This window comes from Apostichopus japonicus, chromosome 5 (genome assembly GCF_037975245.1).
Source record: "Apostichopus japonicus isolate 1M-3 chromosome 5, ASM3797524v1, whole genome shotgun sequence".
In the NCBI taxonomy this organism is placed as follows: domain Eukaryota; kingdom Metazoa; phylum Echinodermata; class Holothuroidea; order Aspidochirotida; family Stichopodidae; genus Apostichopus; species Apostichopus japonicus.
In genome coordinates, this window is record NC_092565.1 from 16,262,027 (window position 1) to 16,285,930 (window position 23,904).

The 23,904-nt window shown below is 37.9% G+C and overlaps 1 protein-coding gene across 1 annotated transcript in view; it reads right to left on the minus strand.

Annotated features, from left to right (window-relative positions):
• Window positions 1-5,836: 5,836 nt before the first annotated feature.
• LOC139967844 (insulin-like growth factor-binding protein 7) overlaps window positions 5,837-23,904 on the minus strand; it is a 30,676-nt gene continuing 12,608 nt past the window's right edge. The window contains exons 2-3 of the mRNA XM_071971976.1: window positions 10,975-11,174; window positions 5,837-6,943 (exon numbers count right to left, since the gene is read on the minus strand). Of these exons, the coding sequence (XP_071828077.1) occupies window positions 6,842-6,943; window positions 10,975-11,174 (302 nt within the window). The 3' untranslated portion in view covers window positions 5,837-6,841. The remainder of the gene's footprint in view (window positions 6,944-10,974; window positions 11,175-23,904) is intronic.

The following is a 23,904-nucleotide window of genomic DNA, read 5'->3' on the forward strand; positions in this document are numbered from 1 at the left end:
AAATATTTTGAACAATTTGAATCTACTGGACACGAACTAGCCCCTATATCCCTTAATGGAAATCGATTCTGTTTTTCAAATATTGTGTCTTTTTGCACCAATAAAATGGATCCACTTAGAATGTCTGTCATAATTGTCATAATTGGTGACGATGGTGATAAATTTTTGATGCGTTTGTGAACAGATAAATATGTGAGGCTAATCTCTCCGCGAAAAGTAGTCACTGCTGTTATCTGCCAGTGGGGTGAAAGGTCAATATACTCCTCCGCTAGCAGGCTGTAGTGTTTCTCTATTTCGAAAATCGGTTAACCGCTGACGAGTACTCTTGATTTGAGTTGGTAGATTTATGTACGGTGCAACCATACGTGCACTATAATGCGTACATCAAGCTGTCATATATCTATTTTCTGTGTGTAAAGTATCTATTCACTTTCGAAGAGATTCGTGGTGCTTCATGTGACGTTACAACTTGCGTCATGGTCGCATTCTACATGTATAAGGGGTCTGTGTGGATCAAGTAAACTTTTTAATTATCTCACCCAACCTGGGTGACTTTTCCGTCGTAAGCAATATTAGGCCCTAAGCTACGAAAACTGACAGACTAGTGCTGGTTCGAGGACTCAATAAACATTGCAAGATTAAGAAGACAAATTGAAAACAATCGAAGTTTAGGAACGGATGACGCTTAAATCGATATAACAGCCGACTTGTAAACCACAGGTCACGTGATCGTATAAACGGATTGTAAGATATAGGAACCCCTCTAGAGCACAATACGTATAATACTGTTCATGAACTATACCGTATAACCCAACATAATATGCACAACAGATATGAATATTCAATATGAACAAGTAATTTTACGTTATTATAAGTAATGGTTACCTAAATATATCCAACTTTTAATCTTCTTTAGGCTGCCAAAGATATGCAAAGTTACTTCCAAGAATTAAAAGCAACCCGAAAATTTCGGGAACGCCAGGATGAACTCCCAAGAGAACTATCTGTAATAAATAAGCTACTATCAGGGATGGGCTCATTAGTACAGAAACTACAACCACAGTTTCATATTGCAGAGCAAGGGCTAAAAATATATTCCCCAACAAAGCGCATACACAAACACCTAAAACAGTTAATTGATCTAGAAACGATCGTGGCATAGTCAACTCAGTGAATATTAAAATAAATGACGTAATTATGACGCCACATATCCCAGTAAATACAGCAAACAGAACAGGATCTGATTTAGACTCGTATGATAATTTTCGCGATACGACAGATGCTAATGATCTCGTTATAACAACTACTACAGCCAAAATGGCGCCGTAGAAATCATCCGTGGTATCTTCACTACTATTGATGTATTGAAAAATAAAAGGGGGTTTTGAAACGAAGATGATTCCGACTGCATTGATGACGAAATTGATGACGTGGAAAGTGGTGATTGGTTCACCTAGTAACAGCAAAGCTAGGATAGCAGACGGTATCGCCATGTTTGACGTAATGGCGGAGACGTTTCCTACCTGAGCAAAAGTAAGAGCCACGTAAGCAACAATACGACATCCATAATTCAGGATTCCGTAGAGAAAGTAAAGACACATATCTTTTGTTTTATATCTTTCGCATTTTGTCCACTGTATGAATGGAATGACAAACAAGAACGAAAGGCTTCTTAGGAGCATAATGGTGTAAACGGTAACAGATTCTTCGGCAACTTTAACCAGAAACAGCTGAATCCCAAGAGTGGTTGCGAATGAAAGTGAAAATAGTTTTCCTCGTAAGTCCACCAGTCTGCTGGTACTTCTCTCCAACAATGGTTTTCGAATATTTCCCGTCGTACCATCCTCGCTTTCCAAACTCATTATGAAGAAAATGTTACAATGTTTTCCTCCCGAAAAGAAAAGACACTTTCTCTTAAATATTTACGAACAACTGTTTTATCAAATTAGTAAAATATTTTTCAAAAATTATGGATATTGAGATGATATCAGTCCGCCTCCGAATAGAAAATCGAGTATAGAAACTTGTGCAAATTGATGATTTTACAATGAATACACAGACTTTTGTCAATCACCGTTTTCATTGCCCTCAGAAACGGTTGGTCGATATTGTGCGATTTTATGAAGACATCTATAGACAGAGAATATATTTTCGGTTCAAATTTTCGGAGGACTTTTTTTGCTCCAGGAATGAAGTATATTCCGTTACATCAATTTCATAAGTTACAATTGTCCTCGGCTCGGAGGACTGTCCCAGAAGTATACCTTTGATAATTGCCGTTTAATAGTGGTTTAATAATATAAATTAAGAGTTATATCCCAACCTAATTTGTTCCACCTTAAATTCCGGTATGATCGTAGCTAACAGTACAGTACTTCCCTTCAGATGTTAACAGCGTATACACCAGACAGAAAAAATATCGCCAAACAGAGTACTTACAAATATTGAAGCATGGAAATATTGGAACAAGTTCGTACCGTAGTTTAGGTATCTGATAATATTATTTGGTATCGTACTTTATCACTGTTGTGCTGTTCCGGTTATGAATGTGTCGAATGCGAATAAGACTATATTCTCTCAAGAGAGCCCATCTGTCTGGCGAGAAATATAAAGCGTAAATAAAGTTGGATCAATTTTCTTATCAAAATACGTTGATTCCGAGCATATTAGTAAAATCTACAAAATTCCACCATTTGACAACGTTGTGTGTCCAAAAACACTAGCAGTATATGATTACTAGTTGCGTCGTGTATGCTAATACTAAAGTAATTTTACCAGCATAATATTCTAATTAAACGAGCTTAAAGGGAAGTTCGATTTAGATTCTATCGAATCATATGCTTTGCATGAAGGAATCACAATTTAGCGAGCTGCTATATAGCCAGCAACTCCAAGACAAAAGAGCTATTAAAGGTCTGAACAAAATCGTCAACGTTCAGCAGACACACAATAGCGTAGTACTCTGGCTTAAAGGATTGAAGACTTGCCCCAAACCGCGTGCCGCGCTCTGAAAAAGTTAACTTTCCGTTGCTTGCAAGTGAAGTTTTCTGCTTGTCGCTACAAAATGTAGACAGTAATGTAACGTGAGAGATTGTTATCTTTAGCTGGACCTGATCGCTGTATCGTTTGCGTGACTGTGCTATGGGTATTGACCGCAGCTGTATGGACTGACTGTACACTAGTGTCCAATTACCGACTAGCAAGCTGTGTGCGTATTTTCTGGGATCGATGGTGGTGTCTAACACTTCTGTATACCTCATTCGAAACTAGGTCAGATTACCGGCATTAGACGTTTCTTTTTGCGCGAGTCTTCACACCCTTTAATACTAAGCCAGTCTATGATGTTGACGGTTCGAGGTCAATCAGCACAATGACGGTATTTAGTTTGCCAGCGCTTCTCACGTGGTTCTGGAGTGCAAAGCATGATGAGATAGAATCAGTATGGTATAAACGTACAGCTGTAGTTCAGCACACCGGTTGGGGCTCGTGTATCTTGAATATTTTTATATTCACGTGACTGATATTGCTCGCTTCGTTTATGCGGGTAATGATGACCAGCTATTAATTAAGATAGGAAGCCATGTATATAATTAAAATGCTAATCATGTTAATGAAATGCAAAATAATTGACACACATGCATGTAACACGAATTTGGCAAGGAGAAACGTTAATTGCATGCGAGAGCTTTCGGGTCTGAATTTCAATGATTTTATCAAATGCATGAACTGAGCAAACCTGGAAACTGCTTTGCATTAAACTATAGGTAAAGAACAGTCAACAGAAAGGAGGAATAGTAGTCAGCTTGAAAACAAGCGCTGAAATGTTAAGAAGGTAAACACACCAAACTCTGTAAACAATTAATTAAATCAAAGCGACTGTTTCATGGGTCACAAGAATAGGAGAACTACCGTAGCCCTGCAGTATATAACGTAGTCCTGAAGCGCCATTTCAAGATTTCGAAATTTTCCTAACGCTATTTTAATGGGTCCAGATTTTGATTTGTGAGTTTTCCGTTATGAGATTTTGATCTTTCGAGATTTCGACACTTTCGCTTCGATATACCGAAACGAAAATGTCGAAAGATCCGACGTTTCACAGTATCCCCAGGTAGAAGCCAAAGACGTATGGGAGAAAAAGGCACCCGACATAGAATGGTATATTTTCCCTTCCGACGGACCTTCGGAAACAAAGCCAGTACACCGGTATTTAAAGAAAATGTGTCAGGCTTCGCGAAGGCAAATGAAGAGTACGGAAACATATAACATTGGCAAATGGGAGGAAAAGAGGAGGTTTCGATCACTGGCGGATCCAGGGCCTTTGTTTGGGAGGGGCCAAAGTAGCGTTAGAGTGATATGGGGGAGGGGTCTAAGGGGAGGGGGTGGGAAATTTTCTATTGCTGAATGCCCTCAGATCAGCGGCGTAACTATGAGTCTGGGTGCCCCCTTGGCTGCGGCGGAGAATCAACCGATGTGCGCGGAGCGCACATCACGAGCGCGGAGCGCGAAGTCCCAAAGGCGTGGGTCCAGGGCCCGCCTTAGGGCCCTGGAAGCTCTGGGATTCTACAAGCTCTCTGGCGCAATCTAAGCCGTATATGGAACATTTCGTGGTGATTTTATCGACTGAGATTTTTGGGAAAATCTGCGTTCATAGACACATTTTTGGTCCGCCTTGTCTGTCATACAGGGAACATGAAAAAATGTGTTGCAAAGCTAGAATACATTAAGAGATTGAAAGGACAATAAGACCAAATGACCAATGTCCAATTAACATCAACATGTATATTTCCACCCGTGGCGTAACTCCTGTGGACAAATGGTATCCAAGTTCCCGAGAACTTGGAAAGGCTAGAGCTTGAATTTACTGAGCCTGGCCTTCTTGTCAGCAAACATATCGATTAGTCCATCTATATCAAGTGACCATGCCTCCTCGCTCTCGATGGAAAGGATAGCCAGCGAATCCAGCCGATCTTGAGAAATGGTTGAACGTAGGTAAGTCTTGATTAGCTTCAACTTGGAGAATGATCTTTCTGCGGTCGCCACTGTGACTGGAAGTGTAAGAAATAGGACCATAGCCGATAACAGCTTTGAGTAGGTACTAAGGTCACACAGAAAAATATGTCCATTGTCTTGTTTATAGTTTCTTTTCCAACGAAAACGTGCCGTTTCAAAAAGAAAAAAAAGGTACCCTCTTCTAAGTTCTGTACATCAGTGCAGCGGGGTCCCCTTTGGTCGGGGGCCCCTGGGCTTGCCCCGTCCGAGCCCATAGGCGTTACGCCGCTGCCTCAGATGCAATTTGGTGCGACAAAAGTGTACAATGGTGATGTTAATTTACTTCTAAAAAAATGTATCCCAGGTGTAATTTTCTAAAATATTTATAAAACAAAGTTGGGATCATCTTTCTCAAAAAATTATATTTTTCATAGGTTATAAATTTCTTACAACCAGCCTGTAACTGCAAAATGGTGATAAACTGTAAATCCTCATGCTCATACATTTAATTTTAAATCAGAAAACGTAAAGGTTTAGACTAGTCTACCACTGCTATTCCTCTCGATTTTTTTAATTTCCAATCATATGATTCAGCGGATGTTCGGAAACACTTTTTGGCTCACCTTTGGGGGGGGGGGCATGGCCCCCGTTGGCCCCCCCTTGGATCCGCCAGTGGTTTCGATACAAAATGACAAGAAAGCCTGTCTTTAGAAAGATAGACATGATATCAAAGGTTTTTTTATATTTTATTTTATTAACGACATTTTAATGATAATAAAGAGTGCTGATGTACAAAAATTGAAAAGTAAAGGAAGAAAATAGTCAAAGCTAACGGATTTACTGTTTCTTTTTGTGATTTAATTCATCCACATTATCAAGATTTATTCAGATTTTTCTACATTTCGGGTTGCATATATGATACGGTAAAAAACACAAGGGATTATTTACTAAGATCAGAGATGAATAGATCGTTACGGGTTCTTCTCTCTATATTACTTAATTCTCTTCGATATAAATACATGAAACAACTGTATAACACGTACTTTCAACGTGGTAGTCAAGCAAGCCTAGCTTATTTTTTCGTTAGTTTATATAGCCTCCTTGTAAACGTGGGGGTATAACTACGATGAACTGGGAGATTGTCGGATCCAAGAGAATTGAAGGAAGTGAAATGTTATATGTTTGAACATTGGTAGCGGTTTCTTCCCTTAACTTTTGAAGGAGGAAACCGAGACAGCTCTCTTAATAAATAACAATTGGTCTGCTTCTGTTTAACCACTGAGGGCGCAACCGCAGTGAAAACTGGTGGCACTTTCCAATAAAATAACTAAACGTGCGCTTTCTTTGAATAGCGAAGCTGGTTCTCTCACAAACTAAATCTCCAAGCGCCGAACTAAAAGCTAAGGACGCTCTCTTCGTGACAATCATGTAGGAGCTGTTTTGTTAAACACTGTCTTTTGTTAACTAACTTTTGGCACATTCTTGTTGAATCAGATAGATGGCGCTATGTTTTTTTCGAACAACAAAACAATACTAGAACTCGATCAATACAACGATACATATCTATGGATATGCGATTCAACTTCAAGTGGTACATTCCACCATAAAGTAGACAATTTGCAATGCAGCAACAATCCATATATACAATAATGCGATATCCAACTGGAAACCAATGTTGCATAAGCAGCAAAAAGGTCATTTCAGGAGAATGTCGATGCTTTCTTGGATATTCCACGAAAGCCGTTGAAAAAGAGCAGACTTCACGGAAGTCTGCAATGTGAGTGACTGCGTAAAACTGCCTCTGGACATGCACAGTATAAACTAGCAATCTATGGTAGCCGACAGTAGCCATTTACGCCATGACATCTACCATTGCCGATGCGTTGACTTTTCCCTCGTTATTCTCCACGTGGCAGATATACTCTCCCTCATCTTTCATGAGCGCATTATTCACCTTAACAAGTAAAAGAAAAGTGATACGGTTATAATAAATAAGATAAATGTTTCTTCTCCTACTCTTTTATGTTTGTTTTTGTTATTCAATAACAACGATTTACGTATAATTTCCATTCTTCTTGCAAAACAAAGCAAAGCAACAAAAACAAACAAAAACTTAGTAGTCGGTCATGGCAACATTAAGAGACAAAACAAGTAATATGGTGATGTAATATTTTCCAAACTGAATTTCGAAATGACGCCCTCTAAATAAACTTAGCGTTTCGAGGGCGGTCTTTCAGAACACTTAAAAAGTTCTTTATCATACATCTAGGACGGCAAGAAAAAAAGGTAACCATTTCCTCGCTTGGACTGTGAGACAAAACTCGATCAAGGGGCGTGCAGTTGAAACAACGGACAATCTCTAATGTATAAAATAGTTTTCCCTTCTTCTGAAGTGTATTTTGATTACGGTCAGTCAAGCTTGATGTTATTCCTGTCTTCCATTTCTTTCTTTTTCAGCAGTATCTTTAAAATATTTGTAAACCTTAACAGCTCACTTACTGCAGATGCCAAATTCAGAGGATATGAAATCGCCAAACCTTGATCTATCTTGATTATTTTTATGATAGGACCATTGAACCGTGAATGAACCGAAGAAATTAGACGACCCCTCCGCGATTTGCGGTCAGCTCTGTTTAGTCAATATAGCTGACCTTTCTGAAACAGCGATGACAGCTATATTGCCACAGCAAAAGACTTCTTATTCAACTTAAGACCGAAACTTGACCCTTTGTGTCCATGACAAATTTGACCACTCAAAGTTAACCTCATATACAGTGGGACAGTCACATGCTCATATTTTCATATTGAATTGACATCGCCATAATTAACAGATCTAACTTGAAGTAGCAGGGACGTATCTCTATATAAAGGGCTCTGTGCAGTAGTAGTACATTCAAAGATCGTTGGACAGCGCAGATTTCGCCTACTGAGTTTATATTGACGTAATTTACTACCGTGCACCCCCCAGTAGCGGATAGACGATGGCATTTACACGATGTGCGGCATTGACTGTTGAGTAACAGTACATAGCTAGTAAGGGTGCGGATTTTGATATTAATCACAATTCACAAACACAACCAGCAACGCTTCCTTAACACACCTCTATTCTCTATCATCAAACTCATCCACACTATGACCGTATCTATCCCATAATAACCACATCACACAGACATTTTACAAAAAGAAGCGTATATGCTCTATAGAACAGCCGGGAAATCGTATCGGTGCATCATAACATCGCAAACGAGTGGAAGCTATATATGTTATGAACTGAACAGTCTATAGAGTAATCATTCAGTCCATACTATGTGATGGTTTGTGAAATAGAAAATGTCTTTCACTTTTGGTGTCTGCGTGATGGACAAATCACGTGATCCAGTCTTTGTTTCACTTGCAGATCACCAATCATTCCCTTTGTGCATATATTGACTTATTGCACCTGTACCAACCCCCCCCCCCCCCCAACACTTACAACTACGAAGAGCAGCTTCATGGGTTATCCACTCCTTATTTCACGTTATACCTTGGTCCCTTACTTGGTTGCACTAATATGTACTAACCCGATGTTCATTTCTTATACCAGGTGTGACATGAGAGGTACACTTGTGTATGATTGTACTACTGGGACTAAGCTCAAACAGAGAACCCTTGGAATAACAAGAGGTAAATTACAATCTCTCTTGAAATGAATGGATTAACAAATATTGACCAAAGTGAACAAATAAAAGCCCTGTGTTTCTTGAGGTTTGACTCCTCAATCCTCAGTCTTCTGTTCAGAAAGTAGAGACAAGACGAGAACTACCACATAACGGACTTATGTATTCAGTTCTTTTTGAGCGGGACCAAAATGTCTATTTTATAACAAATTTAGCGTGTGGTGAACAATTCTCTGTTGTAGCAATAGCAGCAGCGCTATTGTTTATTACTATAGCTTTAACTTAGTTATGATAAACTACAACATATGACGTATTAGGATAAAGTATAGGATACGATATGTTATATACCAGGGCCTTGTTGAACCTATTTGTTCGTTGCTTACTGCAGATGTAGACCGATGGAAATTAATTAAGCAAGCGTGTTAAGGTGTAAGGCAACGGTACAGGGGTCAATGGGCCGGGGGAGGGGTTGGGGGAGGGGAGGGTGGATAATATGCGATGGTTATGATGAGTACTCCAACTATTATCTATTTTTATAGACGAATGAATTGTACTTTTAAGACCTATAGTTTCTGATTTTGTTTAGTCTTTTGTGGTTTCCTCTTCCCCGCAAATTATATTAACACAATTTATTAGATATGAATTACTCGCACGAGTCTACTCATGTGGTCCGCACGAAAGGGTACTTATTATTCTCAATCGCGTATTGTTGTGTCGTAAAAGTATTTCGGTATTTATGTGTTTCTACTGAATCATTAAGGGGCAGAATGCGTTTGAAAGAAAAATTGACCTCAGACATGAGAGACTTCTGCAAAAATAAAAAAAAACATAAATCGAGGATACCGATGAACCAGGTCTGGAATATTTATAAACTTGACATAAATTTTAGTTCACACAATGTCAGGATCTTGGGACGTACCTGTACAACTGTTTGATTAAAATCAAGCCATCAGTGATATGACACGTTCAATTCCATCAGTGAGTAGAACCCAAAACCCCAAAACGAAAACGTTTAGTGGTTCCGATGCCTAAACATATTCAGAGAGTATTTAAGCCATACATGGTAGTATTCATGAACCATGTGTACACCAAAATGAAGAGGGATTATCTATTGACTAATGCAGCAACATATAAAGGAGGGTACCAGAAATCAGTTATCATGTTGACAGAGTCTAGTTAGTGCCAAAAATGACCCAAACTATTCGGCCCAAACAAACTGCCCCCAAAATTTATTTGCACCCACAAATTCTGGCCCAAAGAATGTCTCCCAAATGCGTTTGAAGTGGAAATACAAATTGGGCCCACCCGGCCCAAAACAAGGGCCCGGAATATTATTGGGCCCAGGTGGTCCCAAGTTTAGGCCAAATTGTTGTAGCAAACAACATATACATACTATGTAGTTACATCACCATACCAAATGTTTATGGTAAGCCTCGTCCACTCATTAATATTCAAGAGATGGGAATCAATACCAGTACCAAGTATGAAATTGATTCAACTTGTGTTTGTTGAGATACCGTGTTGACAAGCCGTTTCCCAAGGTTTCCCGTTAGCCCCACCCACTCAAGAATACTAATGAGGTTAAAATTGTTGTTGCAAAGAACATGTACATACTATGTAATTACATCACCCACACCAAGTATGAACTAAATCGGACATACGGTTGGAGAGATATTGACATTTTAAGAATTTTACGTTAAGCCCTGCCCACTCATCAATATGCAAGAACATCAGAACCAAAAGCTTACTCGGCCACCATTAAAAAGCAAGTAACCACAGTGAGACATGTAACTGACTATTCTAACAAGTTTTAGGACCAGAACTTCCTTTGAAAACTTCTAGTAACTCTTTTAGCTGCTTAAAATTTGGGGCTAATACTGGTGACATTTAAAGCAGTTACACACAAAGAGGCATTTCTTGAAACTGTAATGATCGCGAACCAGGCAAAGGAACCGAAGTTTTATTACAGAGTTAATACACTTGTCTAGCCAATACTCACCGGTATTTGCGAATCAAAGCAACATTGTGTCTTGTTTGAGAAACAAGGTTTTATTGCAATATAATATGGCTTGATGGTAGTATTTAGTTGGTATCGTAATCCTATTTCATCGGTCGGGATATGAAACGTCTGCATAGTAAAGGCTTAAACGTTGAAATGAGCGGTAAAATATCGGACTTCCCATTTTTATTTATTTGCGCGATGAAATTAATCAATACTATCTTCTTGTTAATGCTCTGAGGTAAGAAATAACACAACCTATTTTGGTTTGAAGTAGAGAGTGTCAAAATAGTGAAGTAGAGAGAATCAAAGAGCGACATTTTCACTAACCATAACCCAACTTGAAACGCAATTCTTCATCGGTCCACCTCGAACCTGAACCGAAACATTATCTTCATCACTCGGAAGTTTCTTGCGGCCCCTGGTCCAGTAAATATCTGGAATCGGTATCCCCTCAGCCTCACAATTCAAGTAAAACTGTCCGCTCTCTGTGACCGCCACATTATCAGGTCGCGTTTTAATCTTCGGCACTGTAAGAAAAAAAAAACAAGAAATATGATGTCATTTGTAAATGCTGTCGTTCGAAAATTCCGATACTGCAATGACAATGATGATGCACATATGCTTGTTGTCTTGATCACCCGAATTGACAACTGTAATTGTAAATACGCGACCGGTTTATCTACGTACTAGAAGTGTATGCATGCGTTGGGAAATTTAGATCATGATGTGTATGTATAAGGATGAAACATAGGTGGACGGAGAATGGGTTGTGGTCTTGTTTGGAATATACACGTCATAAAAAGATTTGGATTGAAGTTATTGTTAACAGCAACTCCCTTCTCTTTCACTTCCTCCACCCCATCAATCTCCTGTTCTCCTTCTTCTCCTTCTTCTTCTCCTCCTCCTCCTCCCTTCCTCCTCCTCCTCGTCCTTACTCCTCCCCTCCCCTCATCTTAAACCTCACTGTCCAAACGTGGCCCACATCATCTTAACCTCCCGTCACTTTTCCCCTCTCAATCACAGTTGACATAAACAGACATATAAACTAATGACATCATGCGACACGAAGATCCTATAATATGTAACGTCCTTTGATATGGTTATGACAAATATCGCTTAACATTCCACCTCATAATTCGCAACCAAACCAGACAAACTGCGACCGCAGAGTACATCCTTACACATTTATGAGCTTATGAATTCAGTTGAAATTTATGGATTGACATAAAACCGTGTTTTTTCCCCTTCTCATTTTCTTTCCTTAGAAAGACGATAGTGTCATTAGCCCTACTGGCATTTTAACCCATGTATCGTGAGTGTCAAAACGGTCGGCATGTTTATGCTGAGATAAAACTTAGACAGAGATGCTGAATATTTACGGAGTTCCCAAATTAATCAACCCAAACTTTTTAAATTTGACAGATATTCACTCAAAATTACAAGACAGAAAACGAACTATGCACTTGTCAAGACTGTGATAAATCCTGAGATATAATTGAAATCGACTGTGACCAGTCCATACCAACAGTCGTGTGCTAAATCACACGGTGTGTGTAAACGCAGGAGTCTGTATGAAGGAAGCACCGGTTCTCTCTGTAAAAATCCCATTTATCATTTCACTTTTGAATCCGAAGTATATAATTTTGTTGACTATAACCACTATGGATACCATAGAAGTTGTTCTTACGACTTTTACTTTTTAAGAAGTGCATCTTAAAGTGAATGGGGAGAGGGAGGGGAGTGGAGGAGGGGAGATGGAAGGAGGAGGTGGAGGAGCTAGTTATGTATTCGTCACTGATGTCATTTTTTTTGGCAATATCATCTGTATCCTCTGCATCGAACATCTGTATGAGATGTTCGCAGTTAAAACAGTGTCACTCATTAAAACAATGTTTTCTCAATTAACAATTATCTGTTTGTGTATATAGCTAATGCCGTGTTAAATGTAGATACATTTATTGTAAAACAATGTACGGTCTTCTAAAACAGAACAGCGTTACACCTCATTAACCCTTTTAAGATACAGCGTGCACAGTACATCTGTATGACGTAATACGGTATACCGTGTAGTTTCAAACTGGGCGATAAACCGAATTGGGTATTCAATATTCGATAACCGATGTTTAATATCATACAAGTGTAAAATCACGTGATAATGAAGGAAAAAATTCAATGTTTCCGGAATTACTCTAAAATATGAAGATAGCGCGCGGGTTGGTAGCAAAATGTTATATTAAGGTTATTAATGAATATGAATGTCCACGACGCGTACTGTGATGACCTCAAAATGTACAGTACACGAACTCGATAAAACGGTTACCGGTATGTCACTTTGTTCGATGTATATGGACCGTGAGAGAGCATATATCAAAGACATACGACCTCAACCAAGAAAAAAGCCCATCTTAGTAGAATCTATAATTACCAAAAGGTCATGACCTTTTCCAATCACGTGGGTGTAACTAAACTCTTGTTAGATGTTATCGTGTCTGGTTTCTATAGTTGATGACATGATGAATATCGTCGTTTAATGAAACCAGATTGCTGAACCTGTCTGTAGCTCCTCTCTCAAAACTGAGGGTGATATTTTATTACCGAATGGTAGAACTCACCTCTAAAAATGTCATAAATTAAGGAGGTCGGGTGATTGGTTATAAATAAAATATATAACCACATCAACGAGGTAAATGTAATAAAACAAAATTCAAGAGAACTATATCATTTTTTTTTAACAAAGTCTTCAATCACTTCGTACCAATCAGAGATACTCAGAAGACAAATAGCTCCTGGTTCAAAAACACAGTGATATGATGTTGCATGTATACATTCCCCCACACTGATGTTTTCTCTCACTCTTTTCCCACACACCACATTACTAATGTAAAGTAGCCATGTATGCTGCGTGTTTTGGCAGAGGGAGGAAGCGATGCCAAAAAGAACAGCGGCAAGTTATCAGCCAAGGAAAGGCCAATTGGCGTATTTACCCCCTAAGTTCTGCACGGAAAGAGCACTGTAAATGTGTGTGACAGTGTTGAAGCAGAGACCTGTCATAGGATTTGGAAGTAGTCTGTCTTCGGTGATCGTAATTTCTGGCTTTCACCTCAGCTTCTGCCCCTCTTAAATTTGGAAACCAATGAGTTGCCTCAATACAGTAAATGATAAGAAAACACTCTATTTCATTGTTTCCATAGTTTATACCGACACCAGTTACAACAAACAGGGTCCCAGCACCAGGGAGGGGGACGTAACGGAGTAAACCCACATAAGTTCCTACAGCAATAATTTCATGCGGGCGTGGTGCCGCCACATGCGATAATTTCAACGCCCCTTCCCTGATCTCAAACCTGTGTCATGGTCTCTGAATTACAATAAGGACACACGGTTATCTCTAAAACTAATTTGTATTATGTGATTTCTGTGGTAGCGGTTTAAGGGTGAATAGTAACGATACGTTTGCTAGTGCAAGAAGTATATTATGGTTTGCGGACATGCCGGTCATCACCTTACACTCTTCATTAATACCTCAGGATGGACTGATTTTGACATCTTGTGTGTGCGCGCGTGTGTGGACATTTTGACATCATTGTCCATTACAGACTGCTTCATTCTGTTTTACATCAAATCCCCGCTCAAGAGATGAATCGATCCTTTGAACTTTAAGACAGTTATTATCAATAAACTTTCACCAAATTCAGCGATAATAATTTATCATGTTAATCAGGGCATGAGCTATAAAGTCTGTAAGGGTTCATCAAAGGGTAACGGAAAATCCGCAGCAGCACGACCGACCAATTACATTATCTGCGTACCGATATGTAGGGACGAAAACGGGAGGGACTTCCACTTTACAGTTTGCATTGAGTCCCGTACCACCCTTATTAGGCTCACAATAATGTACGACCAAAATACAACTTTTAATGTTGCAAGAAAACAGTAAGAATACAACATTTATGAACAGTTTTCATGTCAACACGGAATTACATCACATACTAGAGGTATTGCGCATGCTCAACCATTAGGACTTTCAGTTTATTTTGGCGGTCAGGGCACTATTTTTGCTATTCTTATCATTAGCTCACTGCGAAGGTTTGACTCCGGAACGATGTTCTGATAAGTGTCAGTGGGCATATTATTTCCAAACATGTGCCGTGTTGTGGAAATTACTGTTTCAAATGAAACAGTCACTTTCAATAACCCATGCAGAGTATAAACCAGGCAAATTAGTCTTGACATTTAGCTCTATGTACCGTAATGGCTAGTTATGTGCAACCAGGGAGCTCTTATCGAACTACCCGCTATATAATCTACACGAGGAAACATGAGGCAGAGCAAACTGTTCATCCCTATAAGTCATGCTTATATTCTTGTAAGGCCTAAATGTGTCCCGTGTTCTTAAGCCGTCCTGGCAGGGCTGGAAACCCTGTCTCGAATTTTAACCTCGACACACGTGGGTTGCGCACAGCAGTTTGTAAACCGTTCTTCTAAACGCATACCCCCATCCTGACATATTCTGACTAAGCTACTGTTTCTGTTCTGTTGGATAACCTGGCCTACAATTTGTTCTAAAACTAACTACCAAATCTAACATACAAAAATTGATCTTTATGATAAGAGTGAACACATTTATTTAGTCTTCGCTTGTAACCATTTGACCTATGAAAGACAATTCCGTGAGAATTAGTACATGGTATCTTAGTTTTGTACAATTTTGGTTTATTTCAGGTTGTGAAATATTTGAATCCTTTCTATATAGTAAACGAGACATAAGCCTAGTGACAGAGAGATTTTAATCTCATTCCTTGTGCCACAGGGAGATGAGAGAAAAGTGTAACGACTGGCTCAGAGTCACTGGCAGTCTGGACGAGTCCTTAGTCTGGTATACTTTAGATATTCCTCGATATTGAATTAATAACGATCGCGGTTGTGCTATCACCTTACCACGACGTAACATGTCAGATGTAACACGATATTACATGCATGTTACTTGTAAGTTGTAGCACGGTATTATGTATCAGTTATAACACGTATTATGTCAGTTACAACACGGTATTTGTGGTACGACTTTAACATGCTCAAGTATTAGACTTAGTTTCACCATTAAATATCCACGTAAGTATGAAATGTTCGTCAGTCATAAGACGGTAATGTGTTACTATTTTAACACGGTTAAGTACTAGGCTGAACCTAACCCATATAGTTTTAATTTCCACCTTTAACTTCTACCTTTAAACGGGTTCTCAACAACATTTAAAGTGAGGGGATATTGAATGGCGAGGGAGGGGGGGGGGGGTGGGGTGAAGGTAAAACGATTCAATGAGGATAGTGGTAGACTATATGTAACACCAGTTGATGTATTATTTTATCAGCTTACGCATTAAAAGAGTGAAGGGAGAGTGTTTGGGTGGGGGGGGGGGGCAAAACGGGAATCTGGGATCTTCTTGGTACATCACTACATGAATGGATCGGAATGTACATCTAGCTTGGTTAGACAATGGCATGGTATAAACAAGTGATATCTGTTGTTATCAAATTTGGTGTTTTTGTGTGAAGTATTAATTAAGTATAATATACCGGAATAGAAAAAAACCCATTTACGTTACAAATTATTGCATTTTAGGAGATGAAGTCTTGCCCATAAAGTAAGAACATGACCGTTAGCAGCATCGACAAATTGTGTGGCGCTAGTTTTCTACTGCGACGAGACTATACGAAAGGATCAGCCTCGGTACACTACACGAGACCAGTGGGGTATATCCCGTAATAACTAATGGATAATTCAGTTCCAACAAATTGAATTGTTCATATCATGAAAAAGAAGAAGAATTTTGAATACTAATCTATCAAAACCTGACAAATAGACGTTGTTTTGAATTCATAGCAAGTCAATGACCCAACCGTGCACCAATCAATACTTTATTTTTGTTAATACGGGTCAGTGTTTCCTTCTAGGGTATATTTCAGTTTCGTTCTAAATAAAAATAAAGTTTTTATTTTAAACCTGATAGAAGTTCAAACTCCTCCAGTTTCCTCTTTTCGGGTATACCAGCAAAGTTTCTTTATTGGCTGTTTTTCTTTTCATCAATTGCAAGAAACGAACGATCACAATACTTGAATGGAAACCAATTAGCTTTTACTACACGCGTATAAAGCAGACGACAATTGGTTTTTGTCAAAACGGCGCCAAAGTCGTTCCTGTACTTTTCGCACTGCGTTGTGCTACATTAAACACCGTGATTTGCTTTAAGCGTGACCAAAATTACAATGCACCTTCATGAACTCAACTACGCATGCTCACATGGCAAAAACTACACAACCGCATCTAACACCAGCAGTTCAGTGTTAAACGTTCGACTTAATTACACAAAATCGTGAAATAAAAGTGAAGACATTGAACTCATTTGCCTAGGCAATACAATTATCTGTAACCAACAGTGTTCAAAAGGGCTGCCATATGCCATATATGTGCTAGTTATTGTATGACCTTTGACATCTGCATATCATTATCAAGCTCATTACGTTACCTAAGCTACATACTAGAACAGTTAATGCGGTCTAGCCGTAGTTGGATTATATATTTGTGGACTCGCCAATGTCCGTTATGGTTTCGTAACAAGCGAAAATAATGAATAAAAACAAGGATGCATATATCGCCAGAATTGTTCATACCATGTGACTAGACACAATTTCTTGAAATAAGTAATGGAAGGCTTGAAAAACAATTCCTACATATCATTCGGAGATACTGTAAGACTAACTGGTATAGGGTATTTCTTGCTTGAGAAACGGTGTGAGTGCAAGATAATTTCAGAAACCTTCACATTCAGTTCGTTGCCTCTCGTCTTTCTCAATGAAATAAAGTTATAATTCAGCTTAAGATAAACGAAAGAAAGTTCATAAGTACATAATCGGATTTTCTTACACAGTACAAGTCACCCCCTGATTGAACTGGAAGAGAGCACGACAGCGTTTATATTTTTCTTAACAAGACACAATGAAAACTGGCTATATGTATCATAAAAGAATATTACAAAGGTTGTCATTTGTTATGCATACCGACGATACTCGGGAGACGTGATTGTAAAAATCTTTCACTTTTCATTCAGTTGCTAAGGAACGCTTTGTTTACTGGCACATAAACCGCAGTCTGTTTCATGGATTTACCGATTTTGCGTATTTCGTAAGTACATGACGAATTTAACTTTAATCATCGTTTACAGGATAATAAAACTAGTTTCAACCTTCATCGCCTGCCCTTGAGCAATATTATACATTGTCCGATGTAGCTGAATAAAAATAAAATAAAAACATGAATAATGCGAATCCGAAAACAGATAAATGACGAAATGAACAGGACATATGTTTCTTTCTGTAGAATGCAAGGTATCGGATTGCATGAATTAAAATGTCGCAAACCAAAATAGCATATATCATGACAGGGTGTAAACATTTGGGTTACGTATATTTACAAGCCTAAGCGGTTTAGGCTCAGTAGGCCTACACTATCAACGATAAGCTAATATTAAAACGCTGTTGTATAAACGTAGTCGCATTAAGATAAATAAGTACAGTGAAATATGAGCGCAGATTACAAAACAATAATTTCCTTCTCTTTCGCAACTGATAATTCAAATCTTTGCCCTGTGGACTTGCTCACAATACAGTACATCACAAACATTGAAATATAAAGCCGTTAACAAATCATAATTTATTTTTTCAATGATTTTTTAAAGAGAGCAAAATCTTTGTTCACCCGATGCTTAAACCGATTGACTTATCCCATTAAATAGCCATCGGCAAAGTTATGGCAGTAAGCTTTGGCATATGAAGTGTTTGACCCAGACTCGACTTCTGTTAAATCCAGTATTGTAACTTGTGAGAGTGAAGTCGTGTGAACCGCTTCGTTTTATCAAACTGAGACAGACTTTCGTAAACCAAAAGAAGACTTTCTTTCTTCCTTTCTTTCTCTCTTTGCCAAAGAGGATTTTCGTTTATACAAGAAGTAATTCTTCATCACCTGCTTTGAACTATCAATCTGTTTCATATGGATTAAAACGTCATACCTACTAGTCTTGTGTGACCATACTGTCTTTAAACTTCGAGGGTTAAGTATTTTTACCTTTTTGTTGATCCGACCTAAGGGACGCGACGATTTAAATCACTCCACAGCATGCCGTCTGAGCCTAACTTCATGTAGCCTACTTCGATGCTATATAGGAGACTTACAACATAAGGTGTAATGACATCACAGGGAGCGTGAAAAGGATGACATGGGTCATTTACCTTTCTAACACTACGAGAGACATTCAGTTAAAGAATTGTAGGTCACTGTTGCCTCTGTTGAAAGCTATGTTGCAGCATCTACATGTAGTAGGCCCTATTGACATTAAAGGCGACAGACACACTTCACGATGAGGCTGTAGAACACTAACACGTACAAATGGCATAGGTTAAATTCAACGATTACCTCTTCGTGAACATTTAAGGTCAGACAGGTAACTTTACGGCATGTTGTAAATGTAAAAGGTGATGTGGCGTCTCACACATCATACCGTCCAAACGTGATTTCAAATTGGTCTGCTCTTGCTCATTTGAAAAAGAGCTTCTTTATTTATTTTTCTTCTTATATTTATATTACTTCTTTATTTTTGGTGTAATGAGCTACCTTCAAGTTTTAAGACGGACTAAGGCAATGTAAAAATTGGCCTACGCTTCCAGGCAATATTCATTTGCCTAACCAGCTTGTACACACATGTTCCTATTCTAATTCTAGCGTAAGTCTTGTCTGCGCGTAAAATCCATGACAAAAAGGGACGAACTTAATTAAGAGATGAACTTAGTATATCAAAAATTACCAAATTTAGTGTCCATCCTATAATAAGCTATGTGCTATAATGAGATTGCTCCCTATATTTTCGGGTTATTGTACTCTAAACAGTGTGGTGTAGTTATCGCCACTAGGAGACCGTTATCCTATACAGTTGACCTTTATCATAGTTTGTTAAATCTAACGAACTTCTTTTATGTTCCAGCATTTGGTTATCTTTTATTTACCTTGAATGATAGGTTTTGTTCGAATGTCACGAACAAAGAATGAAGACAAACCATGCATTTAAATATAACGCCCACTGTCTAGTCATCTCAGCAAAGCCTTTGACATATAGACTAGATGTCGTAAATCATCCACAATTTACCCTGACGCGTTTTTATTTGTGTGTGTGTGTTAATCGTATTACCGTCTGCGCGTATTTAGTAAGTATATCCTCAAGGGTGTATTAACACTGACAAAAGTATCGAAAGAGACCATGCTATGTGATCCATTCATGATCCCCCCCCCCACCCCTAGCTTCCTGGCTAAATAATCGCTCGAGACATTGAATTATTTTATTTTAATTTTGTATTATTCATCCGCTTCAATCGTGTCGCATGGCAACTGGCACACATCAGTCAAAGGGCTAATTTTCGTATCCTAGGTAACAGTTAGTGATTTTGTGGTACCTTGATTATTGTGTATCACATGTACATCAAAGAGCGCCCGCCATAAACCAATTTACCCCATGTATCAATTTATTCAAATGTGTCTTACAAACCCACAAACCAACTGATCAATTAATTTGAGTTTTTGATTGGAAACCCGAAATATTTCAAAGGTGAGAGGAATGTTTCATTTGCTAAAGCGACCTTTATAGTAGTTTTCCAATGTAAAACTTCCTTGATAATATACGTGTAAGAATCCGACGCCTTGTTGAGTTTAGCTTTGGGTATGATCACTGCACTTTATATAGCAACCTTGTCCGCAGCGTCCGGCGACAGGTACGCAACAAAGTGTTGCTCAGTTATCAATGAGAGAATCCATTTACGAAGTTGAATCTTTCGGAAGTCAATGATCATAACTTAGAACTAATATTATCTATCAATCATTGAAATTATACATAGTAGAATTATACTTTGAATTATTTAAGTAAGGACTTCTGTCATCCCTTTAAACAAAAACAATGTAATTCATTTTTATCATCTCAAATATGTTATTATATCAAATATTGCAAACACTGTGGCGAAAAATGTTGGTATCATTTCTAAGTTGAAACACTATTTTCCTCAGAATATTCTTAGAATGCTTTACCAAACATTAGTGTTCCCCCATGTTTCATATTGCTCTATAATCTGGTCTGGCACCCATAATGTTTATCTTCACCCTCTTGAAATCCTACAAAAGAAAGTCATTCGTCACATAACTCATTCTGAATATCGTGAACACACCAGCTCACTTTTCAAATTGCTCAACTTATTAAAATTTAACGATATTGTTAGGCTGAATGTAGCCACATTCTTTTACAAGGCTTGGAATGGCTTACTTCCTGCAGCCTTTCATGACTTATTTACTATTAACAGCGCCATACATAGTCACCGCACTAGAAGTGCCGGTCAAGCACACCACAACTTATGTAATACAACATTTGGTACGTTAAGTTTAAAGAATCGTGCTATGAGGACATGGAATGATCTAACTGCTACTATAAAATCTAAACCATCTAAAGAAACATTTAGAAAAGCACTAAAAAAAGAAGTAATTTCTCAGTATTGATACATCGTTTATATTGTATGTTATTAATTATTCTTTATTAAGACACTAGTTATATTTTCATTTATGTATATATGCTTTTTTGTTTGTTTTTTGTTTTCCCTTTCTTTCTTTCTTCTTTCTTTCTTTCTTTCTTCTTCTTTCTTTCTTTCTTTCTTTCTTTCTTTCTTTCTTTCTTTCTTTCTTTCTTTCTTTCTTTCTTCTTTCTTTCTTTCTTTCTTTCTTTCTTTCTTTCTTTCTTTCTTCTTTCTTTCTTTCTTTCTTTCTTCTTTCTTTCTTTCTTTCTTCTTTCTTTCTTTCTTTCTTTCTTTCTTTCTTTCTTCTTTCTTTCTTTCTTTCTTTCTTTCTTTCTTTCTTTCTTTCTTTCTTTCTTTCTTTCTTTCTTTCTTTCTTTCTTTCTTTCTTTCTTTCTTTCTTTCTTTCTTCTTCTTTCTTTCTTTCTTTCAGTTTCTTTCAGTTCTTCTTTCTTTCTTTCTTTCTTTCTTTCTTTCTTTCTTTCTTTCTTTCTTTCTTTCAGTTCTTTCAGTTTCTTTCTTTCTTTCTTTCTTCTTTCTTTCTTTCTTTCTTTCTTTCTTTCTTTCTTTCTTTCAGTTTCTTTCAGTTTCTTTCTTTCAGTTTCTTTCTTTCTTTCTTTCTTTCTTTCTTTCTTTCTTTCTTTCTTTCTTTCTTTCTTTCTTTCTTTCTTTCTTTCTTTCTTTCTTTCTTTCTTTCTTTCTTTCTTTCTTTCTTTCTTTCTTTCTTTCTTTCTTTCTTTCTTTCTTTCTTTCTTTCTTTCTTTCTTTCTTCTCTTCTTTCTTTCTTTCTTTCTTTCTTTCTTTCTTTCTTTCTTTCTTTCTTTCTTTCTCTTTCTTTCTTTCTTTCTTTCTTTCTTTCTTTCTTCTTCTTTCTTTCTTTCTTTCTTTCTTTCTTTCTTTCTTTCTTTCTTTCTTGGGAGTCCTTTACCTTGTTAAGCCTGAATTGGCTTTTTAGAGGACTTCCCTCCACATGTATATATCCAGTGGAAAATCAAATAAATCAAATCAAATCAAATCAAATCAAATCAAATTATCATCTTATACCGTCAGTCCCACATCACTGTATGAAAGGTACACGTTTTCGCTTGCTCATTTGTAATATACAAAGTGCAGCAGCTACATACTTGCCTTTTATACCGCGCAAGTGTTACGTCACAACTTCTTCGGGAACGTTTTCGCAAAAGTACCGTTAGTCAAAGTTGTTGCACAGTTGAATACGCATGCACAAACCTCGTTTAGATAAGGCCTAAAGGTAAACTAAGATTGCTAGCTCAATAGCACATCTCAAAGCCCGCATTCTGGTCGCAAGTCGTAAATAAATTACAAAGTGCTGGATAATTTCCTATCAGATTCAAACGGCACTCAACAAACACAGCGCACCGTACTATATGAAGTACAGTATTGCATACGCTCTAAATGGTGCTGTAAGCTGGTAATTTGTTTAATATGTAAAAGATAATATGCAATGTTAGATAGCATTCAACCCTCGTCGTCTCCGATTTTTGAAGGACACTATAAATAGTTCGGACTAATGACCACACGCAGCAGAATTGATTGATCCCCAACCCCTTCCCCGCCTTTCCCCGGTAAAATTAACTATTGACAAACAAACAATAAACATATAAAGAACAACTACAGAGGGGATGGCATGTAGGAGAGAACAAACTAGAACGTTTGTCCTGTAAGCACTGTCTAACCATGCACAAGCAAATGACCGGCAGTTTAGTGAAAACACATTGGTTAGGTCAGAGGTCAGAACCATTTGGCCTATCATGCATGTGTTGTCCATGTTGCTGTAACTATTTTCCAATTTGCACGAGAAGTATTCCACAAGACACGTGGACTTGATTGGTGGTAAAGGCAAATGACCGTATTAAATTAAGGACAGAGAACAGTGTGCAGTTGCCTTCACGTTTCATAAAGTCTTTATTACTTACTACAACTTGGCGGCACCCTGTGGAACGCCGTTGCACTATGCTGTGTTGTAAATTATCTCGTTCTGGTTGTACTAGCCTGCACTTAATAAACCCCATGTGCTGTGTTTGCTATTGAGAATGTTAATCTGTACAAGCTATCGATGAGGCATGCAGCTGCAATATGAAATCGTATACTACATACCATGCTATTATAACGTGCGTTATTTCAAACATGTACCTATTAAACATCACGAATAAATAACTGGCAATTTAATCCGAGTTCAATGTTGATTTGAATTAACGTTGTATAAAACTAGAGCTTGTTGACAAGGGAAAAACCTAGCATGGGGTGATTTCATTCTAACATATGTGCTTTAAGCCGTGTTTTGACACAATTTCAATATATATCGGCAATGATGAATAAAGTATAGTAGGCTACCGTACACCTCTGCAGTAATGGAAATGTTGTATTTCAACTCCATTTAGCGTAACCACATTAAAAGTTGTTGCTTGATAATGAATTGATACACCATACATGTATATAAATCATATAATGTAGGGTTGCTGTCGTTGATCTTGCCTATAACCCCTAAAATACATTCCACTGCAGATATTATATATGTTCCACATATAGGATTATGCAGTCTTGTATAATATTAAGTAAATCTGTATCTGGCATACCGTCAGAAGTACTAGGCAAAACGTAAGCTAGGAACCTATCTAGCAGACCAACTTCTCAACATGATAT